General features: G+C 50.1%; 1 protein-coding gene across 1 annotated transcript in view; it reads left to right on the top strand.

The window, feature by feature from the left end:
* Positions 1 to 13,537, top strand: part of LOC311233849 (ubiquitin-associated and SH3 domain-containing protein B-like) — a 104,208-nt gene that overhangs the window by 39,482 nt on the left and 51,189 nt on the right. Inside the window, exon 3 of the mRNA XM_084320897.1 lies at positions 792 to 978. Within this exon, the coding sequence (XP_084177023.1) occupies positions 792 to 978 (187 nt within the window). The remainder of the gene's footprint in view (positions 1 to 791; positions 979 to 13,537) is intronic.

The following is a 13,537-nucleotide window of genomic DNA, read 5'->3' as shown; positions in this document are numbered from 1 at the left end:
CCAGCCACCCAAACAACTGCCTCTTTGAACTGCTGCGGTCAGGCAAGCGATACCGGAGTCTCATAGCAAGCACAGAAAGACTCAGAAGAAGCTTCTATCCCCAGGCCATCAGGATGTTCAACGAACAATAACACTATGTAACAACCATCAAATGCACTCACAGCACACACATCCACACGCACACACTCACTTTAAACAAACAACTCACTGCAGCACCCACTTTACACACTTTAGAACACCTAAACACACTTTATATTTATTGGTAAATAATTTGCACTACAACCCATACCTCATTACACCTTACTGTAAATTGTACCTCATCCCATTTCTGCTTTGCACTATATAGTATATTGTATATTAGTATATTGTATGGTAACTCAGTTACTTCTACTCTGCATTGAACATTGTACATATGTACATACTGAACACTTGTGTCCACGTACGTGACTTCTATTTTTACTTGCTATACTTGTTTTATTTTATACTTATCTATTTTTGTCTAGCACAGTCTCTGGAGCGTAATAGAAAGAAGCATTTTGTATAAAAGTATTCTGTACTTCTGTATGACAACTAATAAAGAAACTTGAAACTTAGAGAGTGCAATCTCTGCTTTACTAACTATACTTTATACATTTAGTAGTTTATTTGCATTAGTCAAAGGTGTCTGTCTCTGTCTGTCTGTCTGTCTGTCTGTCTGTCTGTCTGTCTGTCTGTCTGTCTGTCTGTCTGTCTGTCTGTCTGTCTGTCTGTCTGTCTGTCTGTCTGTCTGTCTGTCTGTCTGTCCGCTGCAGGCTGTTCTCGCACGTGGACGACCCCTTCCTGGACGACCCTCTGCCCCGGGAGTACGTCCTGTACCTGCGGCCGAGCGGACCACTGCTCCACCAGCTCACCCACTACTGGCAGCAGTCCCGCCTGGCCTGCGGCAAGAACAAGGCCCACAACATCTTCCCACACGTCACCCTCTGCCAGTTCTTCATGGTAGGTCTCTCTGCCCCCCCCCCCCCCCCCCCCCCCCCCCGCCGTGTTCAAGTTCAAGTTTCTTTATTAGTTGTCATACAAAAATACAGAATACTGTTGTGGCTGATGGTTGTTTAACACAGCAGGAGACGATATTTCCAATTTTAACAAGTAGGTAATTTATTTAGGAAAAGAAGTTTTAACAGCAAAAGCTATGGCTCAGTAGACGGTCACCACAGTTGAAGGAAAACACTCTAACTCTCAATCCCTCTGCTTGTCCCCTAAATCCCCTCTCAGTCCTGCCCCCACATGACAGATATGATGACGTGTCATATCATGTCAGATATGACATGACGTACATTAAGATGACACGTAGATTTAACATCGGAGAGAGATAAAAACATTAAGAACATCGAAGAGAGATAAAGACATTAAGAAGAACATAGATTTAGATAAAAACATTAAGAACATCGAAGAGAGATAAACAAGATATGATGTACACACACGATATGATGTAAAACATTAAGAACATCGAAGAGAGATAAAGATTTAGTGAGATGTGTGTGTGTGTGTGTGTGTTTGTGTGTGTGTGTGTATGTGTGTGTGTGTCTGTGTGTGTGTGCGTCTGTGTACAGACGTGTGTGTATTGTATGTGTGTATTGTGTCTGTGTGTGTGTGCGTCTGTGTACAGACGTGTGTGTATTGTATGTGTGTATTGTGACACAGGGAATGTGTGTGTGTGTGTGTGTGTCGGTGTGTATGTCTGTGCGACTGTGTGTGTCTGTGTGTGTGTGTGTGTGTGTCTGTGTGACTGTGTGTGTCTGTGTGTCTGTGTGTGTGTGCTGTGTCTGTGTGTGTGTGCTGTGTATGTGTGTGTCTGTGTGTCTGTGTGTGTGTGCTGTGTCTGTGTGTGTGTGCTGTGTATGTGTGTGTCTGTGTGTCTGTGTGTGTGTGCTGTGTATGTATGAAAGAGAGAAAAGACACAAGATTAGAGCACACGATATGATGTACTGAAATGTCCATCTGCCTATCTTGAGGTTGTTTTAAGAACATCAGCCAGACTGTCGCCCTAGTGTCTTTGAGCCCTGCTAGTTGACCTATATTAAACTAGTCAAGACTAACCCCTTTCCTACCTCCACCCCCGTATACACATTTTCCACAACATTCCCCCATTTGGGGCTATCCCTAGTCCCACCCAAATCATATAACCAAGAAAATGTGAACGTCTAACTAAACGAGAAACCACAATTATATAATAAAAGTTTAAATGCCTAATCTAAACCAGAAACCTTACTTCATTCACTGGGCCCCTAACGGACCAACAAAGGCTGACTACCGTTCTTACCAAAACACAAAACCGTTCCAAACAAGAGTAATAATAAAACATCAACAAAATACCCCAATTTATAATCCTAACCTGACAGACAAATCCCCCCAACCTCCACCGCTTACCAAATGAGCCACAGTTCCGGCCGGAAACCGCGACTCTCATCAGGGAAAGGAGAAGTTGACCGTCAGAACTAAACATAGAACATCCCTCCCAAAAAAAAATGACATTGTCTCTTCCATAACATTGAGTCCTAGTGTCCATCGCTCAGCCCCCCTTCCATGCCCACGCCATAGTCTCCTCACCGTATTGCCAAAAAGTCACATTTTGCCAATACCGCAACCACCACGCCACACCTCCAGTCCCCGTAGAAGCATGTCCCCATGCCTGGACGGGAGGCGCTGGTCCCGACCTCACCACGTGTCCCCCCATCTTCGACGGGAGGTGCCCATCTTGCCCACTGCGTTAGCCCCCCCCCTTTGTCCCTCCAGTCCCCAGAACCGATCCCCAGACCACTTCTTCTCAATGCTTCCTCAGGCTCAGAACCGACACTCTGCCGATGCCCCTTCCCATTCCGGTTTGACCAGGACCACGAGTAAAATAAACAAAAAATAATAAAAAAATAAAAAATAATGCAATGATTTTCAATGGTTGCAATCTCTATGCCGAAGGATCATTAGAAAATCAGACTAAAATTCCTAGTTAAAGGAATAAACCAACAAAACTGCACTCAGACCATCCCCCGTCACTCTTAAAGGAAAGAACCAACAAAAAGAAAATGTCCCTACCTCACCATACCCCTAATCCTCTATCCCCTCGTCTCCCTCTAAGGCAGCATAAAGCTGAGGACATGGCCCGATTTGTGGCTCAATCTCTTTCTGTCCCACCATCAGCATTTGGCTCGTTACGTGTGAAGTTACCAGCCTACCCAAGAGAGGCATACCACAACAGAAAAGGAGAACCAATATCAACCCTGCCACCCCAATGGATATCCCCGTCTGCATCACTATGCTTCCCCACTGTCCCAATCTTTCCAACACCCCACTCCCCCACCATTCTTCATTCCGGCCAGAATTCCCCCTCAACTCCTCCCTCAAATCCTTCAGCTTAGCCATGGCCTCGGAGAACTTTCCCCCTGGCCCCACATTCGTCGGAATGAATGTGCAGCAGTACTGTCCAAACATGGAACAGACTCCACCCTTCTCCGCCATTAACCAGTTCAGAGCCTGTCTATTCTGCCACGCCACCGTACTGGTCGCGTGCATCTGGTCCCCCATTGCATCCAACGCCTCCTCGGTGTAGTTGAGATACCGCTGCTGATTGTAAAACAAATAGTTGATCCACCCGGTGTTCTTATTGACCGATATCCATGGCAGAATAGACTCAAACCCTGCCGCAATCTCATTCTTAGCCATGAACTCGGCTGGAATGCCCCTTGGCTGTCCTATGCTGTCCAGATACACCCTTGGGTCTGCCTTGTAGCTACGCTTCGTTCGAGAGATAGGAGACTCAGAAGGTCCTTCCGTCACTGATAATGGTAGGACCACCATTGGCATGATCGCCTGAACCCGGGCACATCTACCTGACCAATCTAAAGGAAGTGTATTCCTCAACCTCCTACCGCCGCAGAGCCAGTATTGGTCCGCCAGTGCCATATCCTGGACATGAAAAGGGCAAGCTACAGGCCGTGGGTTGGTATCCACTCCCTTTAACACAACCCCGTGTCCACACTTTCCTTCTTTCGTGCAGTTAGTCGTGATGCTCCAAATAGTAGTGCACCGCCCCTCTGCCACCTCCCCTACGTCCCGGGTCCCCTCCTTTTGCAAGCACTCGAAATCCTTGGTCAGCCATAGTTTGACACCTCTGGGTATTGGCAACCCCGTCGCTACCCCCTGCACACGTACATCCAATTTCCTACAACGTTCCCGCATAGTGACATCCTTGAAATCCGTGACGTTTCCTGCCGCCTTAAAACGACTAGAGCCGAGAAACCCCAAACACTCTGCCTCGCACCAAGGGCGACTATTATGGGGCCCCTCCCATGCCTCTGCGTCCCTGTCACACTGAGCCCAACTGAACTTCGTGCCCTTCACCAGCAGCCTATCCGGACGTGCCTTGGAGCAGACATAACAATCCTCTATCTGATTCTGCACGCTCGTGTACTGGACCCACTTAAACCACTCATTCCCTAAAGCCGCCCTATACATCGGGTCAGCCTCCGGGTCTTCCTCGTCATAGTCATAGTCGCCCCCATCTTGTTCCCCGGAAGGAAGCAAACCCCTCAACCTGGCCCAGAGTGAGCCCACTGAGTCCCTCAACGTTCCGGCTGTCCTCTGGAACATATCCTGTCCCCCCACCTCTTCCGACTCAGTGTCCTTGACCTCCCTTTTTCCCCTCACCCCTGTCCCCTGTGATTGGTTCGGGACAGGCTCAACCCTCCTATCTACCCCCACAACCCGATCCTCGTTAGTATAATGGTAAGTATCCCCGCCTGTAACGGGGGAATGGTCAAAATCAAAAACATGCCCTTGCGGTCCTACGGGAAACACCCCTTTTGGTTGTAGTCTTATCTTCTCCCCCCCTTCCTCGATGGAGGGCAGAGGGGGCGCCTGATTCTGAGCCTGGTCATGAAAGCCTGCCGGTACTTGAGCCTGAGCGGGACCCCGTGGGACTCCTACCCACTCAAACCCGTCATCCTCAAGGACGGGTCGACCGTGACGGTTCTCAATGACGTCGTTGTGCCCGGCCGACCGTCCGCACACTGCTGCCAACATCTGCGGGAGCATCAGCAGGCACTGCACCTTCCAGTTGCCGTCTCGGACCCTCCATGTCGGGTTCTGCATAACTGCGATCGATTGTATCCCCCAAGAGATCGCCGCTGGCCTTTATGCAGTGATTGAAGTGGAACCAGGTCGCTGATCCTTTGACTTGGACTGCCGTTCCAGTCGATCGGATCACCTCGTACGGGCCCTCTCTCCGGGGTGATGACCACTTTCTCTTGTGGACCTTTACGAAGACCAGGTCCCCAGGGATCAGTCTCGGTTTGGTGGCTTCCTTCTCCGCCTCCTTCACCCCCTTTTTCTCCTTTCTCTGCTCCTGTCGAAACACAGCTTCATGTATTTTAGTCACTTGCTGAAGATATTTTTTCAGATCTTGCTCAAAAATATCTAATGCCGGGCCCCTAGCCAGGTGTCTAAATGGCGGTGCTGGCATGCTGCGGCCTGTAAGCATTTCATGCGGTGTTAGCTGTGTTTGGCGGTTTACGCTGCTTCTAATAGCCATCAGAGCAAGTGGCAAAGCATCAATCCAGTTAAGCTTAGTTTGCATACAGATTTTCAACAGTTTGTTTTTAATGACCAGATTGGCCCTTTCCACCTTCCCCTGCGACCCGGGACTATAGACACAGGAAAGGCGCTGTCTTATACCTAATTTCTGCATCAGCCCTTTAACCACCTTGTCGATGAACTCGCGGCCATTATCGCTTTGTAATATCGTGGGAATTCCAAATCTCGGAATGACCTCGCGACACAGGAACTTGATCACTGTGTCCGCGTTCTTGTGTTTAGATGGAATGGCCTCAATCCAGCGACTAAAGCAGTCCTCTACTACCAGGAGGTATCGTTTGCCCTGCACTGGCGTTATCATCGCTTTGACCCTTTTAACCTCCTTCCAGTTAAGAGTACCCTCCTCCCGTTCGGATGCACTCCTTCCCCTACTTAGATGCACCTCTCCCCGTAAGGTTTAGGCAGTCCGCTACGACGCAACAACCAGCTCCTTTCTTAGGACTGCCTTGTCCGACGTCGGCCCCTCTCCCCCAACAGAGATGCAGGTCTCCACTTCCGGCGGTAAGGTCTCCTCTCATGAACGGAAGCAGTCCCCTTATTTTACCTTCAGGTGCAGTTTAAGGCTGGGTCCCTTTCCAACCTTAGGAGAGACAATCCAGATTCCTCTGAATTGACACCCCTTACCCTTCTGCTTCCCAGTGGTTCTTTTCAAACCTGCTGATCACAGAAGCACAACTCGCCTACTAACCCTGTATCGGTTAGTAAGGTTACTGTGGCCTGACTGTACATTGAGCCAGGTGCATTCATGCCACTGTTGTCCAGTCACTCACGGTCCCACATCCCGCGTGTCTGTGACTATAAACAGGGTCATAACGCTCTCCCAACCGGCTGGCGACCCAGTCGATAGCGACCTCATAGTCCGTCATCAAGTCAGGACCCCAAGCGGCTGACTGTCCGTAGTACCTATCAGCCACTCAGTTTAGAAACCGACGGTCTTGTCCCCACCCCGCTTGCTCCGGGCATGGAAATATTGACAGTTTTCGCCAGCCTTGCCTGTTCACGGCAGGAGCTGTGCCCCCTACGGTGCACCGCCCTGCTCCTAGGTGTGGACTGTCGCCCACGTACCACCCAGTGCCCACACCAACTTACGTGCGACGTTTCCTGGGCCGACTAGACGGTACCACAGTGGTATGTTATTTCATACCTCGTTACGCACGAGGGCCTTCAGTTTCTCCCCAGCACTATATGGATTGTGTTTAACGTGCGCCCAGACTCTTGCGAGCCCACTGCCGCCTGTTACAGACTAGAGGTTCGGGGTGCCTACCCCCTCCCTAATCTGTATAGTCCATAATCAGATGTCTGAATGGTCCCTCAGGGAGGGGTGTGTAAGCCGCCACTGTCGGTACTCCTTTGCGCACATTGCCCTGTAAGCATGTTAAACACCTGGCTAGTGTAACGTCAATTTGTGCCTGAAGCTTTGGGGACCAAAATCCCATTTTCGTGATTCGTTTCAGGGTCTCTGCTCTTCCACAGTGATCAACACCATGAGCCTCAGGTATCACCAAGGACAGAAGATCGATGGAGGCGACTATCAAACCGTTATGACTCCTCCACAGACCATCTGCCCCCCTTACAGCCCCCCTCTCCGTCCACGACTGTTTCTCGGCCTGCGTGGCTGAGTCCTGAAGATCACTCAAATTATCCTCAGTTACCTCAGTCGTCAGTTCGGCCGCAAACATCAGAACAGCCGTGGACGGCACCGCAGCCGCCGCCTTCGCGGCCTCGTCCGCCGCGTTGTTTCCCGTCGTCACAAAGGACAGGTCTTTTCTGTGTGCCTGGCACTTTACGATAGCAATGCTTTTGGGCAACTTTACAGCCTGAATAAGCGCCACAACCTGCTTGTGGTGAAGGATCGGTGAGCCGTCCGATTTCTTAAAGCCTCTTGCCTTCCAAATGGCCGCGAATAGGTGGCATACGCCATGCGCATACGCAGAGTCTGTAAAGATGTTAACCGTGCGATCTTTAGCTATTATGCATGCTTCTGTTAGTGCTATTAGTTCTGCAAGCTGGGCCGAACATGGTTGCATGCATTGTCCGGCCTTTCTTGTTAGTGTTTCTCCGTTAGGTTTGCACTGTACGACGGCGTATCCTGACCTTAAATTTTCCCCCTCCCGATAGCAGGACCCATCCACAAAAAGTGAGAGTTCTGCTATCGCGAGCGGGTCGACTCCCAAATCAGGACGGAGTTTCACGAAAGCCTGTACCTCCACCTCGCACTCATGCGGTTGACCCTCGCTCGGGAGTGGTACCAGATCCGCCGGGTTACTGCCGTGGCATGTTTTTATCGTAACGTCCGAGTACTGCAGGAGCCTCATGTAAGCCTGTTGCCGTTGGCTGGTCAGAACAAATTTGCCTCTTTCAATCAAGTTTGCCAATTTGTGATGTGTCCAAATGCAAATGTCATATCCCATTGTCACGGCCGTTGCCTTCTCATACATCAAATGTGCTGCGGCCAGGGCCTGATAACAAGGTGGCAGACCCTGCTCTACCGGCGAAAGAGCTCTAGAGTAATATGCTATCGGTTGTTTTTTCCCACTCACCCCCTGTGTTTGAGTCAGGACAGCTGTCGCATGCTGCGCTCTATGTGAGACGAATAGGTGGAAACACTTCTCATAATCCGGCAGCGCCAGGGCAGGGGCCTGTAACAACAGACGCTTAATGTTTATGAACGCGTCCTCCCTCTCCTCGGTCCATGTCAAGGGAGCGCGAAGCTTGTCTGTACCAGCCTCTTTTATCATCATCCTCAACGGCGCTGTCGCTATCGTATAGTCCTCCACCCACTCAGAGCTGTACCCAGTCATCCCTAAAAACGTCATCATCTGTCGGACCGTCAATGGCCTAGGTGCCTTGGATACAGCTTCGAGTTGCGTGGGTGAGATGTTTTTTATGCCCTTTTGAATGACGCGAGACAAGTACTCAACTTTTGGCTGGCAGTACTGCAGTTTTGAACGGGATGCCTTGTGGCCTCCCACGGCCAATCCACTCAAAACTTTGATGGAGTCCTCATGGCACTGCTGACGTGTATCCGAGCAGATTAGAATGTCATCTGCATACAGTAAAACCGTGCTGAGTAGTGTGTCGCACACTCCTTGCAAGTCTTCCTTGAGCGCCTTCGAGAAGTAATGCGGCGAGTGCGCGAACCCTTGTGGCAACCGGGTGTAAGAGTATTGTTTCCCCCTGTGGGTAAAAGCAAACAGATACTGAGACTCTTTTTCCAATGGAACACTGAAGAATGCCTGCGTGAGATCAATGACCGTATAGTACTGCGAGCTACTCGGGATGTTTGTCAGGAGGGTGTGTGGATTAGCGACTTCCGCCTCTGGTCCAGACACCACGTCGTTCACCGCCCTCAAATCGTGTACCAGTCTGTACCTAGCCCTGTCCGCCTTTAGCACTGGGTGGATAGGTGTATTACATCTGGATTTGAAAGGGACGAGCACTCCCCCCTTTAACAGTCCCTCAATCTGATGTGATATAGCTTCCTCCGACTCTGGCTTCATTGTATACTGTCTGATAAAGGGTGGTCTACAACCCTTCTTTAACCTGACCTTCACTGGCTGTGCCGACAATATTAGACCCACATCTGTGTCGTGTTTTGACCACAACCGTTCCGGGGTGCGCGCCAACATGTCCTGTTCCAGCAAAGCATCCGCCTCTGGAATAACGCAAGGGTCTCCTGGTAATCTGATTACTTGCGGTTTTGCCAAAACTGAAAAGGAAATCATTATTTTTATGAAACTCCCATCTGCGCTGTTCCAAATTAGCGGAGATTCCGTGGAGACCCACCTTTGAGTCTCGGATTCCTGTATCATTGAACCTAGATGTTCGGATTCGTAACCAGGATTTATTCTCAGAGTGATGTGTGGGGCGGCGTCTCTTAGTCTATGTTGTTCCCGTAGATACTTACCCGTGTTAACCCTCAACGCCGCGCCCTGTCTCCCTACAATTATCGTAGATGAGTTAATCTGCACCTGCTCGGGCTGTCCCTGCAACCATGCCTTGTTCCTAACTAGGTCACTATTCGTCAAATATTGTAGTGTGCAATGTGCCTCCATGTTTGTTTGTCTAGACTGAGGCAGTTGGGTTTTCAGAAATGGCTCCCAGGGGTCACAGACCCTTTGCAGCTCTGCATCTATGTTGCCCAGCCAGAACACAGTGGCCTCTTTCTCCCCCGTCCCTTGTAGCATCATTTGGTACACGTCTTGTTCAATTTGAATCCCCTCAGGCGTACATAGGATTTTACAGCCTAGTTTACACATTGCATCTCGTCCCAAGAGATTGCGCGGGGTGCTGTCCGAAATTAATACAGGTATTGTTATGGTCTTGTTGTTATACGTCATAGAGATTGGATCTGATGTGGGTATTAATTGTGTTTTTCCCGAGAATCCGACCGTCCGAACATACTGTCCAGACTGGGGTAAGTGAGCGGCGTATTTTTGCTTTATGCAGGAAAAACCTGCTCCAGTGTCTGCCATCATCTCTGTTAATTTGCCCTCCACTAGGACCTGCAGAATAGGTTCTTGCTCATCTCCCTTGGAAACCACAATCATTTGATTTCCCCCCGTCGCATTCTCTGGGCACCCCTAGTGATTACCCCCCTGGTTTCGGGGCCCTCCTGTCTCCCCCTGGTCGTGGGGCCCTTGTGACTCCCCCTGGCGCACGGGTCTTCCATACTCCGAGCCGGGACGGTATGGTTGCCTACATCTCATTTCCCTGTGTCCCTGCATGCCGCAGTTCCAACAGTGGAAACGGGGAAACTGTTGTTCGTTCCCCGGTCCCTGTGTAAACCGTGGGCCTGATTGCCCTGGACGCCTGGTTCTGTGAACTATAGCCATAGCTTCTCACTACCTGAGGTGCAGGCGGGGGTCCCTGGTCCTGCATGGGTGGAGAGGTAGCAGATGACACCATTACTGCCTGCAACCTCCTTTGGGGCTGCAGTTGTTGCTGAGTTAACTTCCTTGAGTCATTTCTATCCTGATCCCTGACTTTCTGCTCCTGAGCCCTTTGCTTCTCCACACTATGTGTTACATGTGCACAGAACAAAGGATAAGTCATGTCCATTAACCCCACCACGTCTTCCAGTCTATTCTTAACCACCTCTGGAAGCCCTCTCATCACACTTTCTCTAAACATCGCTCTCTGCAACGGGTCAATTTCTGGGTTGTGTCCTAGCTCACCTCTCCACTCCTTCAGTATTTTGTTCACATAGGTGCCAGGCCCTTCCGTCTCCATTATGGGGTTGCCCGCCAGTTTTGCCGGATTAATACGTGATGGATATTGATTCCTGAGTTTGTACCACAACGCCGCTCTATGCGCGTTGAATATGTCTCCATCATGGGCCTGCGTGTTGCATGCCACTCGCATCGATGTATCACCCATGATGTCCCGGCAGGCACCAATTCCTAGCAAGCGCGTCAACAGGGATTTGACGTCACCCACTGCTAGCAGAAAAGATGACGTATTTTCCTCAAACTGCGTGATCCACCTGGAGGCTCCTTCTGAAAGGTCCGGTAGTCTTGCTATTATGCCATCGATGTCTAGAGGTGACCATGGCATGTGAAAGATATCGTTCCCCTTTATTAGCAGGGGAAACTGGCCTGTACTTGTCACACTTCCCAGGAATGTAGGGGCGAAAGTCAGGGTTCCTGTAATGTTTCCTTTCTCCTGTGCTGGTTTCGTGTCGTTCTCATCTTCCTCCTCAGTCAACAGTTTGGTGTGGCCACACGCCCCGTGTTTCCCTGATGTCTGCTGTGCCACATTTTGACGGGCCTCTTCCTCTATCTTCCTCCCGACTCCCTCCCTCTGCCTGCCCAGGTTCTCTACCTCCTCTTCCTCTGCATCATACAACTTCCGACGTACTGTCTCGCCATATGCCGCCAGGACTTTCGGATAGAGATCCTGCGGGGTCAGTTTGGGGGGGGTATCTCGCCTAAGGGAGGTCTCTGATCTAGCGGAGGTTTCTGACCTAGCGGGGGTTTCTGACCTAGCGGGGGTCCCTAATTCCGTCTCCTCATATTCTCCTCTTATTGTCACAGTGCCCACCGGCAATTGCGTGACATAAGGTGGGGATGTTGGTTTCCCTATATCCGTCTCTCTCTGATTTAGCGCTAAAGCTTCCTGCCTGTATGCTCTCCCCTTCTGGGCGTAGAGCTTCATTACCCCCAACTCTTCTGTCCTCTTTTTCAACCTCTTTTTGCTGCTGTCGCCTGGCTTGTGGTTACGAATCATTACATTCATCTCTTCGCATACGTCGAGATCAAAAGTACCTCCGGAAGGCCATTTTGTGTCCCCGGCTTTTGTACGCCTCTGCCAACGGACACCAACCTTGAGAATTAGGTTCTTTATGAGCGGGTTCCGGTCTAACAGTATGTCCTCTGCTGTATGCATCGTTGTTTAGTGTGTATGTGTGTTTATTGTGTTGTGTGTGTGTGTGTGTGGTTGTACTTCAGCTACTACTACTCTACAACTACTACTCCAGGACACAGTTAACCTAGATCTACTACTACTCTACAACTACTACTCCCGGACACAGTTAACCTGGATCTACAACTACAACTACCACTCCAGGACACAGTTAACCTGGATCTACTACTCCAGGACACAGTTAACCTGGTTCTACTCTACAACTACTACTCCAGGACACAGTTAACCTAGATCTACAACTACAACGCTACTACAACTCGGTGTGTGTGTGTCTGTGTGTGACTGTGTGTGTGTGTGTGTGTGTGTGTGTGTATGTCGGTGTGTGTGTCTGTGTGTGTGTGTGTGTGTATGTGTGTATGTCGGTGTGTGTGTGTGTTTGTTTGTGTGTGTGTGTGTGTGTGACTGTGTGTGTGTGACTGTGTGTGTGTGCGTCACAACCCGCTGTCTACCGGGACACAGGAATGTGTGTGTGTGTGTGTGTGTGTGTCGGTGTGTGTGTGTCTGTGTGTGTGTGTGTGTGTGTGTGTGTGTCTTTGCTGTGTGTGTGTGTGTGTGTGACTGTGTGTGTGTGTGTGTGTGACTGTGTGTGTGTGTGTGTGTGTGTGTGACTGTGTGTGTGTGCGTACTGTGTGTGTGTGCGTCACAACCCGCTGTCTACCGGGACACAGGAATGTGTGTGTGTGTGTGTGTGTGTGTCGGTGTGTGTGTGTCTGTGTGTGTGTGTGTGTGTGTCTGTGTGTGTGTGTGTGTGTGACTGTGTGTGTGTGTGTGTGTCTGTGTGTAGTGACTGTGTGTGTGTGTGTGTCTGTGTGTGTGTCGGTATGTGTGTGTGTTTGTGTGTGATTGTGTGTGTGTCCGTCACAACCCGCTGTCTACCGGGACACAGGAATGTGTGTGTGTGTGTGTGTGTGTCGGTGTGTGTGTGTCTGTGTGTGTGTGTGTGTGTGTGTGTCTGTGTGTGTGTGTGTGTGACTGTGTGTGTGTGTGTGTGTGTGTGTGTGTGTCTGTGTGTAGTGACTGTGTGTGTGTCTGTGTGTGTGTCGGTGTGTCTTGTGTTTGTGTGTGATTGTGTGTGTGTGTGTGTGTGACTGTGTGTGTGTGTGACTGTGTGTGTGTGTGTGTGTGTGTATGTGTGTATGTCGGTGTGTGTGTGTGTGTGTGTGTGTGTGTGTGTGTGTGTGTGTGTGTGTATGTGTGTATGTCGGTGTGTGTGTGTTTTCTACCACCAGGGGTCAGCAAACCCAAGAGAGAAAGAGATGTGATGAGTCTGTATGCTACACCTTGGCCCACCAACAGGGGTCAGCAAACCCAGGAGAGAGAGAGAGAGAGAGAGAGAGAGAGAGAGAGAGAGAGAGAGAGAGAGAGAGAGAGAGAGAGAGAGAGAGATCAGGGGCCTGATCTCTGATCCAAACCCTACTTTTTTCCCAACCTGGTGCGTCCTATTGGGGTGTAATAGCTAACTTTTTAAGCGATGGGGGGGTGTGTG

This window comes from Notolepis coatsorum, assembly GCF_963971535.1.
Source record: "Notolepis coatsorum genome assembly, chromosome: 8".
In the NCBI taxonomy this organism is placed as follows: Eukaryota; Metazoa; Chordata; class Actinopteri; order Aulopiformes; family Paralepididae; genus Notolepis; species Notolepis coatsorum.
The sequence above is the reverse complement of the archived record's forward strand: the minus strand, read 5'-3'. Positions and strand labels throughout refer to the sequence as shown.